At 61.2% G+C, this 17,131-nt stretch overlaps 2 protein-coding genes across 8 annotated transcripts; both read right to left on the bottom strand.

Moving 5' to 3' along the window:
- Positions 1 to 5,911: 5,911 nt before the first annotated feature.
- Positions 5,912 to 11,305, bottom strand: MMP15 (matrix metallopeptidase 15). Its single transcript, XM_074840089.1, has 10 exons — positions 10,926 to 11,305; positions 9,650 to 9,798; positions 9,316 to 9,438; positions 8,900 to 9,207; positions 8,504 to 8,665; positions 8,160 to 8,383; positions 7,878 to 8,016; positions 7,487 to 7,637; positions 7,259 to 7,374; positions 5,912 to 7,017 (listed from the first exon to the last, which is right to left on the bottom strand). The coding sequence occupies exons 1-10, from the start codon at positions 11,052 to 11,054 to the stop codon at positions 6,566 to 6,568; spliced, it is 1,953 nt and encodes a 650-aa protein (XP_074696190.1). The 5' UTR covers positions 11,055 to 11,305; the 3' UTR covers positions 5,912 to 6,565.
- Positions 11,306 to 11,497: 192 nt separating this feature from the next.
- Positions 11,498 to 17,004, bottom strand: USB1 (U6 snRNA biogenesis phosphodiesterase 1). Of its 7 annotated transcripts, none has more exons than XM_074840097.1 (9): positions 16,870 to 16,998; positions 16,615 to 16,766; positions 16,310 to 16,493; positions 15,786 to 15,839; positions 14,544 to 14,649; positions 13,582 to 13,665; positions 13,199 to 13,299; positions 12,412 to 12,538; positions 11,498 to 12,089 (listed from the first exon to the last, which is right to left on the bottom strand). In XM_074840097.1, exons 1-9 carry the CDS (start codon positions 16,959 to 16,961, stop codon positions 12,060 to 12,062), a joined length of 930 nt encoding a protein of 309 aa, XP_074696198.1. In that variant the 5' UTR covers positions 16,962 to 16,998; the 3' UTR covers positions 11,498 to 12,059. The 7 variants fall into 7 exon arrangements, with proteins under 7 accessions (XP_074696198.1, XP_074696199.1, XP_074696201.1 ...); XM_074840098.1 differs by having other exon boundaries at positions 12,424 to 12,538; XM_074840100.1 differs by lacking the exon at positions 11,498 to 12,089 and adding an exon at positions 12,126 to 12,263 and having other exon boundaries at positions 16,611 to 16,766; positions 16,870 to 17,004.
- Between the last annotated feature and the right edge of the window lie 127 nt (positions 17,005 to 17,131).

The following is a 17,131-nucleotide window of genomic DNA, read 5'->3' as shown; positions in this document are numbered from 1 at the left end:
TTAGGAAGAAGGCACCTGGACTTCACCTCACAGCACATGCTCTGGGAAGAGCAGACACCATGAAGAAGGCTGCTTACTTCTTCCCTCGACCACCAAAGCCCCTCACTCTGTTTTCACTACGCATGCTGGGACTATGTAAATGAACTCTGGGAACTCATGATCGTAAGACACCCCTTTCCAGGAAATCTGATGAATATGTATGATTTGTGTGTGTGTAACTGATGTCCCTTGCTAGTTCTTGGGAGCCCTTATGGTGGAGAATCCCCCAGCGCTGCTAATAAAGAATTCCTGCTTAACAGTTCTATTGGATTCTGACTGTTGAGTGAATCTCTTCGTTTCACTTGCACCTTTTGCAGTTGGTGGGCTTTGAACTGGAGGTGCTGACCCTGAGCTGCCACGTGGTGCTGGACTGCAGTTGCAGAAGGCTTTCTGGAGAAGACCTTTCCAATTTTTATGGCAGCTGAATAGCTTTGTAACTCTAAGGAGCCAAGCCAAGGAAGCCCACATGGGAAGGCACCATCCATCTTGTTTTGACATCTGTCAAGGCTTGGCTGAGCTTGAGATTTGTTAAGTGGAATCACACTCTATTGTGTGCCAGGGATCAGCCTTAATGAAGTCCGTGGCGAGGCTTTCCTGCCATGCTTGCGAAGCTTGCCAGGGCGGGGGGAGCTGCTGCGGGGATCCACCAGCCCCCAGCAGGGTAAAGCGTTGCATCCTCTCCCACAAGCCCACCAGCCGGCGTTTTTGGCAGTGGTTGGCAGCTGAGCACTCACCAGGAGCTGCTGCCGCCCTTCCCTGCCCCGCTGGGGCCCACGCAGGACTTACCCCTTGTCCTTGAGGAGTCAGGCTTGCTCTGAGCGAGTGATCTTAATGTGTTGAGAGGGGCTGGGCTCCCCAGGGCTCGGAGCTGGCTGCGTCTGCGAAGAGATTAGATGGGCCCTGCTGCCAATTCCTGCCCAACCTCTAGGAGCTGTGCCAGCGGATTTGCTGGAATAAACTCCCAGCCACAAACCCTTACATCCATGTGAGCCCTCTGTATATTTTTTTAATATGAAACAAAATACTGAATCTTCCTGTTTACATACTGCACAAAGCAGAGCATCATCAGATACCAGCTCTTTCCTTTAGGGCCAGACGGTGGTGGATTTACATGGTGTTCTTCAAAAATCTTCCTCTTCTAATCCTCCTCTCCCATCAGAACTTTAACCATCTCACTGGAGGTGGGTGAAGTTTGGATGCTCTCCCTGCAGGAGAAGAGGATGCTGCTGGCTGATAGGCCAAAATGTCACGGGCGTCCTGTCAGCAGCTGTTTCCTAGAGTAAATGCACCAGCAAAACTACTGCGATGAAGTGCCCAGCTTCTTACTACTTTGGTTATGGCTCTTGACCCAAGTGGAGCACAATGTCCTCCTCCATGGAAAGAGTGGGGGGAAGGCAGGAGGAACGTGAGTGCAGAGATAGGAGCAGAGATGGGAGCCTGTGCGCTGCCAGGGCAGCCCCAGCTTGGTACAAGGGGTGAGCAGGGGGAGTCCTGGATCAGTGCAGGCAGCCTGAGGAAAAAAGGTCTTAAATATCTCCTCTTTCACCTTTCTGTGGGTGGCCTGCTCCTTCCTTCCTGCTTAAGTCCTCATTGCAGTCTATGTCTAGTGGGAGAGAAAGGAATCTTTCTTTGCAGGGAGCCCTGGATTCAACCTGGGGCAGAGCAGGGCCCGCCTAGAGATGAGTTTTCCTTCCCTCACCGGCTTTTCACCCTCCTCTTCCATTGGCTGGGGCAAGGTCCTGCGCTGGGGCGCTTTGATCAGGACCTAAGTGCTGGGAACCTGCTTTCTACATCAAAGGCAAAGCGTCCCTTTGAAATCTCGGCTGCTGAAGGACAGCGAGTTCACGGGCTGCAGCACCTCGGCTCACGGGACGGGAGAGCCCTGGGTTGGGCCAGGGAGCAGACGTGCTCGGATGGAGCTGGAGCAGCTGGCGGTGGTCACTGTGTGGCTGGGCCATCCCTGGGCACTGGTGGCTGTCCCTGGGCAGGTGGCAGCAGCTGGCAGGGCAAGCAGACGATGGGGTTTTCCTGGAAAGCTTTCTGTGCCTTCGCTCTGCCACTGGGGCAGAAGCAGTCCAGGTGAGAGCCTGGCCCAGCGGAGTGGCAGGACACTGGTACGGGCTCCTGCCCCTGCCGATGCCCTTCCCCTTACTCTTCATCTCCTTCCTATTAAGTGAATCCTGACACAAGATACAGAGCTCTGATTCCAAAGGTGATTTGCAGGAATCAAAAAAATCTGGGCCAAACTCTGCGCCTTGCCCTCTCTGCCTTCTATTCTGCATCTCCCTGGATGTCTTGGGCCAAATGTTGTCATCTTTGTAGAGGCTTGTAGCCAGGATTACACCTCCAGGGCAACGCTAATCCTCTGCAGCTGCTGTCTGGTGTGGGGCGGGTGGTGCTGGAGGTGAGGGAAATATTTATTTTGAGTTTTGCCATTGGCCACCACCCAGGAAAAATGAGTGATCGTACTGGGGCCTTTGGCCACTTCTGCCTGCAGGGAGAGCTGATCTTCCTACCCTGCTGGCGCCTGCGGGAGAGGGGCGAGAGCTTACCCTGGCAGGCTGCAAAATGGGACCACCCAAGCAAGATTTTATTTGGATGAGGGAGCAGCTGTGCGCCCGGAGAGCTACCCTGGGATGTGGTGGGGAAAGCCTTGGAGCCACCAGAGGTGAGAAGATGATGGATGCTAAGTCATGCTGAAGCAGACCTGCAGACCGTCTGCTCCGCCGTCACCTTGTGCGTTGCCCTTGTGGCCCAGAAATGACTTTCCTCCCTGTGAGACGAAGGGTCAGGCACCACGGGGAGCAGGCTGGTGGCTGCCCGGTGGGTGTGAGGGGAGGTGATGGGTGTGAGCAGCGCCCACATGTGCCAAGCTCAGTGTGGCCTGCGGGTGCATCCCCCCCCCACAGCAGGGCTGTGCTGGCACCCACCCCTGCCCAGGCAGCACCTGGCGCCTCAGTCCTGCCTGCAGCGTGCACAGGCAGCAGGTTCAACCCCGCCCAGGGCCCCGCGGCCCTTCCCTCCATCTCCAGCATCGTTTCCTCTGGCCTTGAGGCCAGCCGGTTGCTGCTCTGGCCCCAGTTCTTCCTCTGCGCCGAGCCTGGCTTCCTCTCTGCTTTCCGGGTCCTCTTCTCAGCGGCGCACAGGGGCTCGTGCCCTGCCTTGCAGAGGAAGAGGAGGAAGAGCGGTTTCTCCTGTGATGGTGCCAAGCAGGCAGAGAGCGCCCCTGCCACCCCAGTCACCCCGGCACCCACACTCCAGCAGCGTGTGGAGCCCCAGCCTGCAGCAGCCAGCACCGCCTCGGCAGGGCAGGGCCTGGAGGATGCTGAGCTCCCGGGGTCTCTTCCAGGTCGGGCTTCTCCAGCCTATTTTTGGGAAGCTGGGAGCTGCCTGGTGGGGGTGGATCCTGGCAGGGCTGCCTGGTGCCTGCCAGGGCCAGGCTGAACAGGGCTGGCGCTCCCCCGAGCCACCCAAAGCCCTGTCCCTTGCAGCAGTTGCATCCCTGCCCTCCCCGGAGTCTTGCGTCTGTGGGCAGCCAGAGGCGAGCTGACCCTGCTGTGGGCACGCAGGAGCCGCCAACAAAGAGCCCGGGCCCTGCTGAAATGCTGGGCTTTGTCTCCAGTGGGGTCTCTCGCTGCTGTCCATGAGCATTTCCAGATGGCCCCGGGCTCCTGGCACTGGCTCCGCTGCAGCATCCAAAGAAAAGCAGGGAGGAGGGGGGTGGGAAGTGATGTCCCAGCTCACCCAACCGAGGCAGCCTGGGGCTCTGCTCCCAGCGCCGCTAATTGCCCTGGGGAGTTGCTCCCAGATCCTGTCCCACCCCATCTCAGCCAGGAGGCCCCTTCCCTGCCCACGGAAGGGGATGCCACGAGCATCTGGCCCTGGGCATCCTTGGCCAGCTCTGCTGGCTTTCCCTGCGAGCCAGGCGTCTCTCCGGGTACCAGGCTTTGGGGTCCCCACCCCTGCATCCCACCAAGCCCTCAGCACCCCTGGGAGAGAGGGAAAACACAGCTGCCCTGGGAAATAAATCTGTTGTCGGAAATGCATCTGCCATGGGAAGAGCATCTAGTGTGGGAAATGCATCTGCCGTGGGAAATGCATCTGCACTGGCCTCTGGAGCCGCCTTGGTGGGGGCGGGGAGCAGCAAATCCCACCACACTTTCCTCCTGCCTCGCCTTTTGGCCAGGTTCACGCCTTTTGGTAGCTGACGGTGCTGGTTTGGCCCCAGTTCAGGGCAGGCCGGGGTGCTGGGCTGCCCTGTGGCAGCGCTCCCAGTCCAGCAGAGCTGTGGGTCTTCCCACGGCTCTGGGGAAGACCCACGCAAGCACAAATCTGGGCAAAATGGTCAAAACCAAATTGAAAGGAGTTAAGAGCCAAGGAATGTGACCCAGCACAGCCTGGCCAATGGAATATAACAGCCCAGAGCAACTTGAAGACTCTTTTTTTCCCCCCTGATCCTTCAGGGTTTTTCTGTCCCTGATTTTGGCTCCTCACTTGGCTGCAGCGATGCGCTGAGCCCGAGCCAAGCGTGTTTCCCAGGGAATCAGCTCATGGCTGGGAATGGCTGCCCAGTGCAGGCAGGGGTGGAGGCTGGGGCAGGGGACGGGTGGCCCAGGCCGTGGGGTCCCCCCCAGTGCCGACAACCCGGGGGGAGCAGGGTGAGAGCCAGCATCGGTCCTTCCCTTTTAAAGTAATTAGTGGCTGAGGAGAGGCACAGCAGCTCAGGGTAATTTAGTGCTGGGAAGTGGCTGCAGCTGAGTCTTGGGCACTGAGCCAGCAGCTCTGGGTCCTGGGGAGGGGTAAAGATGGGGACAGGCACAAAGGCTTCACCCCTACCCATGAAGGGGAGGATCCCCTCCTGGCAGGGTGGGGAGGGTGGGGAGGGGGTGGAGGGGCAGCCAGAGCCCCAGGGAGGAGGGAGCAGGTCAGGGGTAGGTTAATGCTCCCTGCTCCAAGCTCTGTGTCAGAAGCACCGCGGGGATAGAGCAGAGCCCAGGTCTGACCTGTCCACATGCCGAATGGAGTCCAGGCCCACAGGGAGAGCCCCCCACTCCATAGTGTCACCCCCACGGGGACAGGCCAGACCTCCGCAGTCCCCTGCCAGTGTATGAACTGTGCCAGGCCTCTGCCACCCATCCTGAGGCTGCCCAGGCTGCACCTGTCAGCAAACCCAGCGAGTGTCACCAGCAGAGACAGAGGATCCGCCACCTCCATCGCTGCCGTCCGCTGGGGTTTGGCTTTCTTTCCCATTAAAGGCTGAGCAACATTTTTCCCTGGAAAAAGCCAATTTCCTACCCCCCCCCCCGGGTCTAATCTTTCCCACTCCCACAATTATTTCCCTGATCTCTGCAGCGGTCACGACTCCTCCTGCCTTCCTCTGCCGAGACGGCAGCGATGAGACAGGATACGGCCACCCCTTCCCCCCAGGAAACCCGCTGGGGCCGCGTGGGGACAAGCAGGCTGCAGCACCGGGGCAGGCGGCTCCGGGGGGGACCCCGCCGCGTCCCCCAGCCCGGGGAAGGCAGGCAGCCGCCCCAGGGCTGGAGCGTGGTGCTGGCTGGGGGAGAACAAGGCGCACTGTGTTCCCAGCGAGGCCATTGCCGCTACCGTGGGAGCTGGTGAAAGGCCGCTCTGTCCTCTGCTGGGGCTGGGGGGGGTGGCTGCTTTTGCTGACACCCCCCACCCCAAAATGGTAGCCCCAAGGTGGGGGCTGCTGTGGGGACAGCGCTGTCCACGCTGGCCTCTTCCTCGCATCCCTGGCGCGGCACCCACAGGCGAGCCCCCGTTGCTGTAAAATCTGCCAAACCCAGCACAGGGCAGCCCACGGAGCTCCTGCCCCCCTCCCGCAGCAGAAAGGACGGCACTACAGCTCTCCACGCACCCAACCCCTTTAATACACGTACAAGGCGGCCACGGCCGCTGCCCTGCCCACAGCACTGTGTGTCCCCAGGGCTTCACCCCACGCTGAGTCCGAGCCCACGGAGGGCCCCCCCCCACGCTATTGTTAGGTGCCACATCCCTGTATCCCCACGGTTCAACAGGAAACATGGCTGTGAGCTCGGCCCTCCCTTCCCCTCGTGCTTCCCTGCCACGGCAGCTGAGACCTGCCAGCTCACAGCACTTGTGAGCAGCCTCCAGCCTGCTCACGGCTCCGTGTGGCACAAGCACAGCTGCAGCAGGTGCACGCAGGAGGCAGGAACGCTGCTGGGACCCCGCGGCAGAGGTGGGTGAAATGCGATGGGTGGCACACCGAGGGTCACGGCCGGGGTTAGGGGACAGCCGCTGGGGAGCAGGCAGGACCTGGATGCCCTCCAGCCCCCCCCTCCCCGTGACCACCCCCCAGTGCCAGCACGCCTGCTCTGGAGAAGCTGGGGAGGGGCGGGCATCCCCCCTTTTCTGAGGCTGCAGCCACCAAGCAACAGCGGGGCAGAGGGGCCGAGGCTGCAGGGGGGGGGCAGAGGGAGGGGGAGGTCAGGTCCATCGTTAGCACCATGGTGGTGGGGGCAGCTGGGGGAGGGAGCCAGGGTCAGACCCACTCCTGCAAGGAGCGCTTGCAGTACAAGAGCATTCGGGGCGCGCCCTTCCTCTGCATCTGGACGATGACATAGATGAGGCCAAGGATGCAGAGCAGCAGCACCAGCAGCACCAGCACCATGACGACGCTCATGGTACGCGTGTACTCATCGATCTGCACCACCACATCCACGTCCCCGCCTGGCTGCTGGCCGCCCTCGCTGTAATCCTCCTCATCTTCCTCCTCCTCCTCCTCTTCCTCCTCCTCACCTTCAGCCCGCCCATCCCCGTCGGGGTTGAAGGGGGGTTGGTCCCCATCGGGCCAGCGGGGATGGGGATCGGGGACCAGCTCCGTGTGACAGCCCATGAAGTCCCGTAGGATGGATTTGGGATAACCCGGCTCTGTCTTGAGCCGCTCATTGTCGAACTTCCAGTACTTTGTGCCTCTGTAGAAGTAGGTGGAGGCTGGGGTGGGGAGAAGGTGGAGGCAAGGGATAAGTGGGCGGGTACAGGGCACCTCACAACCTGGGCACCCCTGCAGATGCCCAAGACAGCGGGTGTTGCTCCAGGACTGGTGAAACCCTTCAGAAAAGGCTTCACCGCTGAGTCCCAGGCAACCCCTCAGCCTCCATCCCACACGGGCAGGCCACCAGAGGGGTGTGACCCCCTTCCCCGCCACCCAGCCCTCTTCTCCTCCTCTACTTACAGGCATCCGGGCTGAGGAAAGCACCCTTGGGTGAGGGAGGGATGCCCACCCAGACAGAGATGGGCTTCGGGTACCCGGGGTCCACTGAGCGGGTGTCTTCGTTAAAGCGCCAGTATCTGGGGGAGGGAGGCAGGGAGGAGCACAGGGGTCTCTGCCACCCGCCACACCCACCCCTGGCAGGGGTCAGGAGTGGGGCAGAGCAGGGTGGAGGACCCCACAGACACTCACCTGTCCCCACGGAAGAAGAAGGTGTGTCCTGTGGGTTCCCACCAGACGGCCGTGTCGATGCCGTCATAGGGGATGCCCTGCCCGTAGGTGACCAGGGGCTGCGGGTACCCAGGCTCCAGGTTGGCTTCTCGGAAGAGCCAGTACCGGTCACCTGGAGGCAGAGGGGACGGGGCATGAGGTGGCAGTGCCCCGCTGCTGCAGCAGGTGCACATGTGGATGGGGACAGGGTACGGTGCCAGCAGCCACCCCATCCCTTTGGGATCAGGCAGCGGCTCTGCCTGGGGAGGTGGATCAGGACGGAACAAAGCCAACGAGCTCTCAGGAGCGTGGAGGCGGGGGGCACTAGCATCCCCCCTCCACCTCAGCCCTCCCACCCAGCTTCCCTGCTCACCTTTAAAGAAGACGAACCTCCCGTCATGCCTCTCGTAGGCAGCATCGATGTCCCCAGGGAGGCCCCGCCAGAAGTGTCCGATGGGCATGGGGTAGTTGTCCAGCACCCGGTTGTGCCGCACCCTCCAGAACCACCGGCCCTGGTGGGAAATGGGTTGTTGGCAGAGGATGGGGGACACGCAGGGACACAGTCCCAGTGCCAGGCATCTTGCCAGGGGGCTCCTCCCACCCAGAGACCCTCCACATCCCAAGGGAAGGGGCAGGAGGGGGTCCCGGCAGGTACCTTGAACACAAACATCTCCCCACGCAGCACCGCCACCGTGTCGAAGTTCCCGTCGCAGATGTTGGGGCCGTACTGGTCAGGTCGGTCTGGGCTGCCAGGTTTGGGGGGTCGCTCTGGTTTCCCCGGGGGAGGCGGTTTAGGGGGTCTCTGGTCTGGCCTGCCAGGTCTGCGGGGTGTCACGGTGGGCAAAGCCTTGGTGGGCTGAGGGTGCCCGTCCGCGGTACCTGGATGGGGCGGGTGAGAGAAGGGATGGGGTGATGCAGACCAGCAGCGCCTGTGCCTCAGTTGCCCCACACAGGTGCCCAGCGTCCCACCTCTGGGCTGGCCCCCTCCCAGCTCCTCACCGTACAGCTGCTGGATGCCCTTGAGGTCGTCCTCGGGCAGCTGGAAGTTCTCTGTGTCCATCCACTGGTAGAAGGGGGCCATGATAGCGCTGGGGTTGCTGGAGTGCTCCAAGCCCAGCGAGTGTCCCAGCTCGTGCACGGCCACCAAGAAAAGGTTGTTCCCTGCAGGGAAAGGCACCGTCAGCAGGACAGGGTGGAGAACGTGATGCGTGAGGTGGGTCCTTGGCCCCAACACCCTGCGATGAGGGTGCTCTGGTGGGAGCTGCCTGCATCACCCGAGGTGGAGCCGCTCTCCCTGCCACTCCTGCCCACACCAGCGCATCTCCCTGCTCTCAAACCCAGGGGCCCGTGAGGCTCCTCTCGTTGCCTTCACCACCTCCTTGGCCCTCAACTCACCAGACACGTCCGAGTTCTCCAGTGTCCAGGGCTCATCTGAATCGAAATGCGTGTCCCCCCCCATGCCAGGACCGGGAAAATAGGCGTGAGCCAAAAACCCCCCGACGCCGTCGAAGGGGGAGCTGTCTCCGTGGAAGCCGGAGGCAAAGAGCACCATGATGTCAGCCTCCTTCTTCCGCTTCTGCCGGATGTCCTCGTAGGGCACCTCCCGGAAAACCAGCGGCGTGGCTTGCTCCCACACCCGGAAAGCTCGGCGGACGGCCTCGTACGAGTGGTACCGGCCCAGCTTCTCCGTGTAGTTTTGGATGCTGGGGGTAGAGAGCTTGCTGGGGATGGCCCGGGCCAGCGCTCGCCCCCCACTGGGGTCCATGGCTCTCCAGGGACAGGCGGGTGGGAAGCCCTGGAGATGCTGGTACCTGAAGGTGAGATGGCTCTGGCTCCAGCGCCGCCCCGTCAGCGCGTACCGCTTCCGCCGCATGTTGGACTTCATCCGTGCCCCAAACTGGTCCGGGACCCCGCAGCGGGGACGTTTCATCCACCTGCCAGGAGGGACATCGAGCCAGGACTCAGCCCACCACGGCCAAGGTCCCTGGGGGGCGGTTTACAGCAGCCGTGGATGGCGAGGGAGGTGTCCTGGCTGCAGCCCCCCAGAAAGGGAGCCAACACCCACCCTTGCAGGTGCAGGCAGAGCCCTGGGGCCAAAGAGCAGAGCTGCCTGCCGCTAGAGCAAGAGGACACGGAGAAACTCACGCCTTGGTCTCCTCGTCCAGGACACCGGTGACCGTGATGCCGTAGAACTTCTGCATCTCGGCGAGGGCTGAGGAGAAGGTCTGAGCCGAGCGCATGGTGGACATCTGCCGGCTGGGCTGCGGCAGGTAGCCGTAGAGCCGCAGCCATGCCTGCGCCGGGGAGAGCCCAGCATCAGGCGGCGGGGAGCGGCCCCGCGGGGGCACCGGAGCTCCCCCGGGGAGATCCCGGCAGGATCCGGCCCCGCGGCCACCTCAGCCCGGTTGGGCTCCCGGGGCATCCGCGCCAGCCGCCGTGGGCAAAGGCCACACCCGGGCAGGGCGGGCAGGGCGGGCAGGGCGGGCAGGGAGGGGAGGGCAGGCAGGGCAGGGCAGGGCGGGCAAGCCGGAGCACGCGGGCAGCGCTCGGGAGGCAGCGACCGGAGCTCCAGCCCTGCCCCGGGAAGACTTGGGGGGGGGGGGTAGTAATTCCTGGGATCTCGGGGGGCTGCTGCCCACCCCGACCCCGCAGGCCGCCCGGCTCCCCTCCTCCTCCTCCTCCTCCGGTGTCCCCGGGGGCTGCTGACCCAACGGCGGCAGGAGCGCCCCCCCCCCCGCCTCGGCAGCCCAGGACCCCCGCCCCGGCCTCCCCCCACAAAGGGGCTTCTGTCCTTCGGGGCCAGCAGCCCCCCGGGGCGACCACGGCGAGGGGGGGGCGCAGAGGGGCAGCGGGGGCTGGGGCCCGCCTGGCCTCCTCCTTCCTGCGCCAGCCTCCCGCTGCCTCCTCTTGTCTTTTCTAATTACTTTCTTCCTGAAATGTTTAATTTTCTTTTTATTATTGCCTTTCATTTTGTGGGTTTTTTTAATTTTTACTTTTTAATTTTTTAATTTTAAACTTTTTTTTCTAAATTCCTTTTAATTTTTCAGACTCATTTTTCGGTCATCTTCTAATTTTCCACTTTCTAACGTTTTTCCACTTTCCAATTTTTAAAAAACGGTTTCATATTTTAATTTTGAAAAAAATTCTTTTTTTTTTTTTAACCACCCGCCCCCCACCCCAGGCGGGGCGGCGGAGCAGAGACTTTCTCAAAGGCCCTTTCACCCCCTCCCCCGCCGCGGCCTCGCGTGGGCACAAAGCGCTTCCTCCCCCCGCGCTGCCCCCGGGGCCGACCCGCCCCCCCCTGCCTGCACCTGCCTGTAGGGCGGGCAGGGCCGGCGGCCGCAGGTGCAGGCAGAGGGGGGGGGGGGCAGGCAGGGTGTCCCGGCAGAGCCCCCCCGCCCGCCGCGCGTCTCCCGCTCACCTCTGCGTTTATCTCCTCGCCCGCCGCCGCCCCCACCAGCAGCACCAGTAGCACCAGTAGCGGCGCGGGGGTCCCGCCGGCCCGCAGCGTCCCGCCCGCCCGGCAGGGGGCGCCGCCACCTCCTGCCATCCCGCGCCGCCGCCGGTTCGCGGCTGCCCCCGGGCCGCGCCGGGCCGGGCCGGGCCGAGCGCGGCGGTGGCGGAGCTACGCCGCCCTCATGACCCGGGGCCGGGCCGCCGCGGGGGGCTGCGCACGGTGCATGGGCGGCGCTGCCAGGCGCGGCCCGTCGCCTCCCGGCCCGCCTTTGTGTGTGGGGTCAGGCCGGCGGCGCACGGCACATGGGCGGCCCCCGCGGCGCGGCTCGGCTCGGCGCGGCCCTGCCCGCCGGGAGCAGCGGAGCGGGGCGAAGGAACGCGGGCGCGGCGGCAGCGGCGCGGCTCGGCGGGGAGCGGGCGGGGCGTGGCCGGGACGGGGGGGCGTGGCCTCGGCGACGGGGGCGTGGCTGCGGCGGCGGGGGGGCGTAGCCGCTGCGACTGGGGGCGTGGCCGCGGCACCCTCACCCCGCCACCTGCCCAGGCCGGGGCGCGCAGCCGGAGCCCCCCCCCCCCCCCCCGCCATCTGAGGCAGCAAGGGGCAACCGGCCACCCCCGGCCTTTGGCCCCGTGGCCACGCCGCCGAGCCCGGCCCCGGGAACCGGGTCCCCGACACCCCCTGGAGTTGCACAACAGGGCAACGGGCCAAGCCAGGTCCCGCCGGGGCAGGAGTGGGGCCACTGGTTGAGCATTAACCTGGCACTGCTGGGCTCGGGCTACCGAGAAACCGGTCGTGCCAGAGCCAGTTTCACTGGAAGTCCCCAGAGACTAAATCTATCTGTCTTTGTTTGTTTTTCCTTCCCCAAAAGAAAACTCCGGGTGTAATCACTCACCTTATCGCACAGATCCCCCTCCCAGAAACTAACTGGCTATAGACTTCACAATTTTGTTAAGGATTTTAGAAGCCAGCCATTGCCCGGGTGCTGGCAGACCTCACAACCCGTGCCGAGATGCTCCCAGGGCCGTGAGCACCCCAGGCACCCTCGGGTGCAAGGACAGGCAGTGCAGCACCCAGCTCACAGGAAGGCTTGCAGGCGTCGTCTCACCTGAAATCTGTGGGAGCTGGGCATGGCTGAAAGGGAACAACCAAAATGTACCACAGGAAAAATTTTATGACACAAGGAGAGGTTTTTACTGCTCAGAAGTCCCAGAGACTTTCATCAGACAAACACGGAATTAAAAGATTCAGATTAAAAGATTCATCAACATCCTGCTCTGAATACCCAAGAGGCTGCAGCCAACCGCCCTGCAGCAAAAAAAAAGGATTAAAAAGGAGCTTCTCCCAAGGGACAAAGTCCAGCCCACTGTCCCCTGGGTCATCATGGCACCAGGGGTGCTGTTCCCACAGGGAAAAAGCCTGGAGCTCAGGCAGGAGCTGCCACCCCCTGACTCACCTGTGGACTCACCTCCTTCCAGCTCAGGCAAAAGCTGTCGCTGCCCTCTCTCGGGCTTGCCCACCAAAAAAGTCCTGGGCTTATGGCAAGCACAATCTTAGACCAAAGCTCTTCTTTCAGACCCAGCCTGGAGCACCGAAACACAAGGGATTTCCAACCTCTCCCCTCCAGATTTTGTCTTTTGCTGTTTGGCAAAAGGATCAGATACTGAAATTTCTCTATAGAGGCAGCAGTAGTGTGAGAGGGACACAGAACATGACCCAGGAACTTGTCCAAACTGGCTTAGAGTAGGGAGATGCTCTGGCAAGAGAGTCCAGCTCAATGCCCTCGTCTCTTGCTACTCAAAGCATGCTCAGAGCCTCCTGACAACCTGGCAGCGCTGTTTCCAACCATGACAGACACTCTCACTTGAGCAACAGCTTCCCACGCTACCTTCTTCCTCCTTCCCATAAGGCATCTATGGCTTTTATAGATATTATTTTTCTTTTTTTAAAAAAAAAATCAGCAAAATTAGCCACCGTGGGATGGCTGGAACCGCTGGTGCTGACTGCAGCACATAGAGCAGTGAGGATGAAATCTGCTACAAACACACATTTCTTCATCCAGCAACTCAAACTTGGAAGTAGCCCGACTTGAGGCCACAAACACCCCAGAGATGCTGAGTAGGCAAGAAGAGCGTGGGAGGTGCGTGACAGCCTGCACCACTCAGAGCTGCACTGGAGAACGCTCCTTGGTTGAACTTCAGGGTCTTCAAGGCTCTGAAATGCACAGCGCCAGCAGCCCCTACCTCAAGGGGAAGGAGAAGTACTTGTTGCCTGACTTGCAGCGGATTTCCTCCCACTGGACACGCAGCAGGAGTGCTGAGTCCTCAAACCTATCCACGATGTCCTGGAAAACAGAAGCAGGAGTCAGTACCAGGAAGGTGGATCCGCCAGAGGACGGGGTTGGCAGCTCCCTCTCTGAACTAAGTCAGAGACAAGGCCATTTGTGGCTGGAAGCCTCTGACTTCCTTCTGGAAGGTGATTTAACTCACACTCCCCTCAAAAGCTTCTCTTCTTTCAACCCAGTGAAGTTGGTCTTGCTCAATGAAGAGAATTTCCCACTCTCCGCCCTCGGCAGGGAGACGTGGCTGGACACCAGCTCTGCTCTCCACACTGCGTGGGGACGCACCTGGAGCTCCTGCAGACACTGCCCGTCCAGCCTGCCAGACAGGTCCCCGACACACCAAGCCAAGCTGATATGGAACGACGGGTCCTGAAGACAAAGCAGAGGTCAGTCGTGAGGGCTAAGTAAAGGAGCCTTTGCTCAGCACCCAGAGCTGCAGTGGGAGATCTGGTGTGATGCTGCCCCGCCTGGGATCGCAGAGGTAGGAGGATCCTGAAGCTGAGGGCCCCCTCTGCCAGCTCAACAGTTGCAGAGCTGATACGGACAGTGCTGGAGGTGAGATGAGGCCTGGGCTCCCCACCCCAGCCTTTTTGGACACCAGTAGGCAAGGCTGCCTGGTTCCCAGCCTCCCTGTGGTCAACTCTGCAGAAGCTTTTCCAACTGCACAGACAACCTCTCATGGACAGTCCTGGAATGGGTAGGTGGGTCACTTCTGAATAACCCACAAGATCCGCCTGCTCAGCTCTGGAAACAGAGAAATCAGGGTCTGGCCCTCCAAAATCCAAAACCTGTCCCCAAAGCTAGTCCCAAGCCAAGAGGCTGGACCGATGCCCCAGGAAACTGCCCAAGGAAGAGGCACAAGCATCACCCTCAGTCCCACAGTACTCACCCTAAGCCCATATCAATCCTAGGACAACCCTGCTTCCACACAGAGCGGGGCAGCAACTGTGATGCAGGCTCTGGCCCTTCTCCCCAGAAACCTGATTCTCCAGAGGCTACCAGATAGTTAACACATTACTCTCCTGCACAGGATGTGATACAGAAGTAATAGACTTGCACCACTCCCATTCTCAGCAAGATCGTGTTCAGGGTGTTAAGTATGAGCATCACCAACCGGCCCAGAGGAGACCATTTCAGAGTCTAACCTCCCTGCTCCTGTTTATTTGGGGTGAACATTTCAAGGACCCCTCGCAGAGAACCAGTTGGCATCTCTGAACTGGCAGGAAAGTAAGTGGGAGACCCCTCACCTTGTAGAACGTGGGAAGGTCAAATTCCTCCAGAACTCTGTCCACCTCTGAGACCAGCTCCAGCAGCTGGAAATGCCCAGCGGAGACCTCCAAGCCAATAAAGGTCCTAAAGAAATACAAGAAGAGACAGAAAGCACCCTTTCATGCTGCAGAAAGCACAGCTGGAAGCACACCTAGCCCTGCATTCCTACCGGGCAAATTCCCTACCCCCTAACAAAAGATAATTTGAGGAACGCCAGGTTTAAGCATTCAAGGATGCTGACCATGTTCTGAAGAAAAACGGAAATAAAGACATGGTAGCAGGGAGAAGCAGGACGGGATGATATACCACGTAGATTTATTAGATTAACTCAGCACCTTTTGGGACATGAAAACTCATTTTCCAGGCAAAGGATGTGCTCGATGGGTATTTCAGCAGAGCACTGTATCGTGCAGGAGCTGCATTCAAAAAGCAGAAGTTGCCGGAGGGGTTTTGCAGCAGGAGAGGAAGTGGAGAATGGGAAGTACCAAGCTGGAGAGACCTCACAAAGAGGTACTTTCTCAAGCACTGTCTGGAGGATGCTTTCTAGGCTCCAGGAGGGGAGGGGAAGACTTAAGTCTCTCTCAGGATCCACATCATCCCACCCATGACTATCGTGGGCTGCCATTCCTGCTAGATTCAGCAACTTCTCACAATTTTAATCACCTTTGCTTTGACATTTAAACTACTTAATTGTGTTCAATTGGAATCAGGCTTCTGAGCCAACACCAGGAAGAATTAGCACCGTCTGAGCTATTTCTCTCCTGCTCTTGGAAGACCTGCACTGCTGCTGAAAGAGGCAGCCCTGGCTCTGCTCATGCCGACATGAGGGTTCACAAAACCACAGGACAAACCAGATGGGAGATGGCAGTGAACCTGGCTGCCTCCTTTAGCTGCTGTGAAACCGTAGCACAAATCTAACCCCAGCAGAAAAGTCTGCCTCAGGCCACATTGCGAATAGATCTCTCTTCAGAAGACTGAAATCCTGCAGCCTGAGGTTTGGCCACCACTAATGAGACCAACAGCTACCAGAGAATCCGCACAGAAGCTAAAAAGTTGGGTGATTTGCTGGGGCAAGGTGTGAAATCTCTGGTGATTGCATACTGTCCCACCAGACAGCTCAGCCTGGTCACAGTGCGACAGGCAGGGTGACGTTTCCCATCCACCCAGCACCTTGCCCAGCCTTCTCCCCAGGCAGGCAGGCTGCCCCGCTGCTCGCTCACCTGGTTTTGTTCTGGTTGGTGTAAACCTTCACTTGGTCAGCCACGCAGAAGAACCTGAAATAAGAAAGATCCTATTTCAGCTGGTGGGGAAAAAGAAAAAAGCAGAAGATGGGGAGGGGACAGGATTTCTACAGAGCTGTGGAAAGATAAAGGCAAACGTATACCGCAATCGGACCGAATTGATGCAACCAGAACCCTTCTGGGCTCAAATTAATCCATTCCCTCCTGGTTTTCGGCCCTCTGAAGCCCAGACAGTGACAGGCCCTAAGCAGCTGATGCTCAGCAGGCACCTGAGCCAGATGTAAGTGGGAAAACCATCCGTGGTTTATGGGATGGCACAGCTCCGGCCTCGTCTCTCAAAGCCGAGACCTGACTCGTCCCATGCTGGATCCCGAGGCAGAGAGGAAAACTCCCCAGGGCTTTACCGGTACAGCACCAACTCCCAGACAGGACAGAAAGGGTGCGGATGCTGGTGAGCCCCGGGCCGCAGGGGAGAGGGAAGGTGTGGGGAGCGCTGTCCCTACCTGTGGAAGGCGGCCAGGCGCTCCTTGAGGGAGCGGACGAAGGGCCCGATCCAGTGGTAGCGCAGCACCACGCACTGCGAGAGGCTGAGGTGGAACTCCTCCATGGCTGCCAGCGAGGGGACGTAGGTGCGGGCGCGGCAGAGCAGGAGCTCCAGCAGCTCCAGAAACTCCTCCTGGGCCCTGTCTGCGGGGCAGCGCCGTCAGACCCCGCCGGGGCCCCCAGGACTCCCGGCCCCGCCACGCAGCGGCCGGGCTGAGTCCCGCCCTCCCCTCCCGGTCCCGCCGCGGGGCCGCCGGTTACCTACGGGGCAGGTAGACGTGGGTGGCCCAGCTGCCCCGCTCGTGGGGGAAGCTGCGGACGCGGCCGCCATGCCGGGAGCTGTCGTCGCTAACGGCCTCCTCCGGCTCCGAATCGCCCGGCAGGCCGGCGGGAGCGGGCAGGCGGGGGCGGCCGGCACTGCGGGGACCGGAGAGGAGGATGAGGAAGGCCGCGCGTTCCTCACCCGGCCCCGCTCGCTCCCGCCGCCCCCCGCGCCAGCGGCCCGTCCCGCAGCACCCACCTGGCCCGGGGGAGCCCCTGCGCGCCGCTGCCCCGGCACCCCCCTTCCTCCTCCTCCTCCGAGCTGCTGTACCCCACCAGCGCGGCCCTCATGGCCGGCCCGGCCCCGCCTGCGCCCGCCGGGCCCTTCCGGGCCGCTGCTGGCGGCGCGGGCCCCCCCGCGCGGCGGTGCCGGTGGCGGCGGGCGGCAGCGGGGGCGCTGTTGTCGGCGCGGCCCGGCAGGGGGCAGCCGCCGCGGCCCGCCCCGCCCCGCCTCCTCCTCC

Source organism: Strix aluco, chromosome 14 (genome assembly GCF_031877795.1).
Source record: "Strix aluco isolate bStrAlu1 chromosome 14, bStrAlu1.hap1, whole genome shotgun sequence".
Classification (NCBI taxonomy): domain Eukaryota; kingdom Metazoa; phylum Chordata; class Aves; order Strigiformes; family Strigidae; genus Strix; species Strix aluco.
This window is presented reverse-complemented; position numbering and strand designations above follow the sequence as displayed.